The sequence below is a fragment of the Salvia splendens genome, unplaced genomic scaffold (assembly GCF_004379255.2).
Source record: "Salvia splendens isolate huo1 unplaced genomic scaffold, SspV2 ctg397, whole genome shotgun sequence".
Taxonomy (NCBI): Eukaryota; Viridiplantae; Streptophyta; class Magnoliopsida; order Lamiales; family Lamiaceae; genus Salvia; species Salvia splendens.
Window position 1 is genome coordinate 1 of NW_024599045.1, and position 1,434 is coordinate 1,434.

Consider the following 1,434-nt stretch of genomic DNA (forward strand, 5'->3'; position numbering starts at 1 on the left):
GAGTAATAAGAGTAGATTTTGTGGCTATGCTTTTCCTGCTGATAAGAAATGGATACAGAGTGCTTATACATTGCATAGTGGCCTAAATCAAGATCCGTTGAATCCATATGACACGGGGTTCAGATTTGCACAACTGGTGATTGATTGGGAACACATTGGCTTTGAAGACTTCCATGATAATTCTATTTGCAAAGTGCTGCCTGAAGGTCGCAGTGATCAATACATTGATGATTACTATACACCTCGTTATGATACTACTGGAAACAACTATGTATCATCGACTAGGTACTGCTCTTGTCGTGATGGTTTCGAAGGGAATCCGTATCTAGGCCCTGAAGAAGGATGCATTGATGTAAATGAATGCAGCAACTCAACATTGAATATATGTGGTGGTAATGGGATTACTATACACGGGATTGAATACATTGATGATTACTATACACCTCGTTATGATTACTATACACGGGATTGCAAGAGAAATAGCTGGAGCACTTGCTTACTTGCATTCTTCTTCGTCTGCACCTATCTATCACCGCGATATCAAGTCATCGAACATACTTTTGGATGACAAATACCGCGCCAAAGTCTCAGATTTTGGGATATCAAGATCAGTAGCTGTTGATCAAACTCACCTGACCACGCGTGTGCATGGAACCTTTGGCTATTTGGATCCCAAGTATTTCCTGTGGAGCCAGTTCACAGAAAAGAGCGATGTCTATAGCTTTGGCGTGGTTTTGGTTGAGCTTTTAACCGGTGAGAAAGCAGTGTCAGCAATCAGAGCTGCAGAGGGGAGGGGTTTGGCTGCACACTTCCTGCATTCCATGGAGGAAAATCAGCTGTTTAATATTCTCGATGCAAGGGTGATCAAAGAGGGCACAAAGGAAGAGATTCTAGCTATAGCTGAACTTTCTCGAAGATGTCTGCATCCGAACGGTAAGAGAAGGCCAACGATGAAGGAAGTGGCAGTCGAGTTGGAAAGCATACGTTTGATCGAAGAAGGAAACTTTCAACAAGACGAAGGCAAAGAATGCAATATTGTTGAAGTTGATGAGTCTGGTGAATTCTCCTTCACCTCAGAAAGCAGAGGTGGTGATACAATCACTCAATATTTATAAGCAGATGAAGAAAACTCATCTCTTGGAATATAACTTTATACATGACTGCTGCATTACTACCATTTCTGTAACAGGTCAGGATAAAAAAGTGTTACTGAAGTTTTCTTGAATTCAAACAAAATTTCTGATTCAAATTATTTTGTTATTGTTCACTTTGTCAATGTCATTTGAAGGTTTCTTTGTCCACTTGCCACTGTTGATTAAATGTTAAAGAGGGAACCTCTTTTTAGATCAACGAACTTTGCCAAAGTATTATTTTAGGTCCGTGAATTTTGAAAATATCATTTTAGGTCCGTCAACTATAATTTTATATCATTTG

The 1,434-nt window shown here is 39.7% G+C and overlaps 1 protein-coding gene across 1 annotated transcript; it reads left to right on the forward strand.

Annotated features, from left to right (window-relative positions):
• Positions 1-58: 58 nt before the first annotated feature.
• Positions 59-1,115, forward strand: LOC121790041 (wall-associated receptor kinase-like 22; the record flags this gene model as incomplete). The annotated part of the gene is made up of 2 exons (XM_042188338.1): positions 59-392; positions 484-1,115. Coding segments are annotated over 2 exons (966 nt in total), but the record flags the coding sequence as incomplete, so codon positions are not given.
• Between the last annotated feature and the right edge of the window lie 319 nt (positions 1,116-1,434).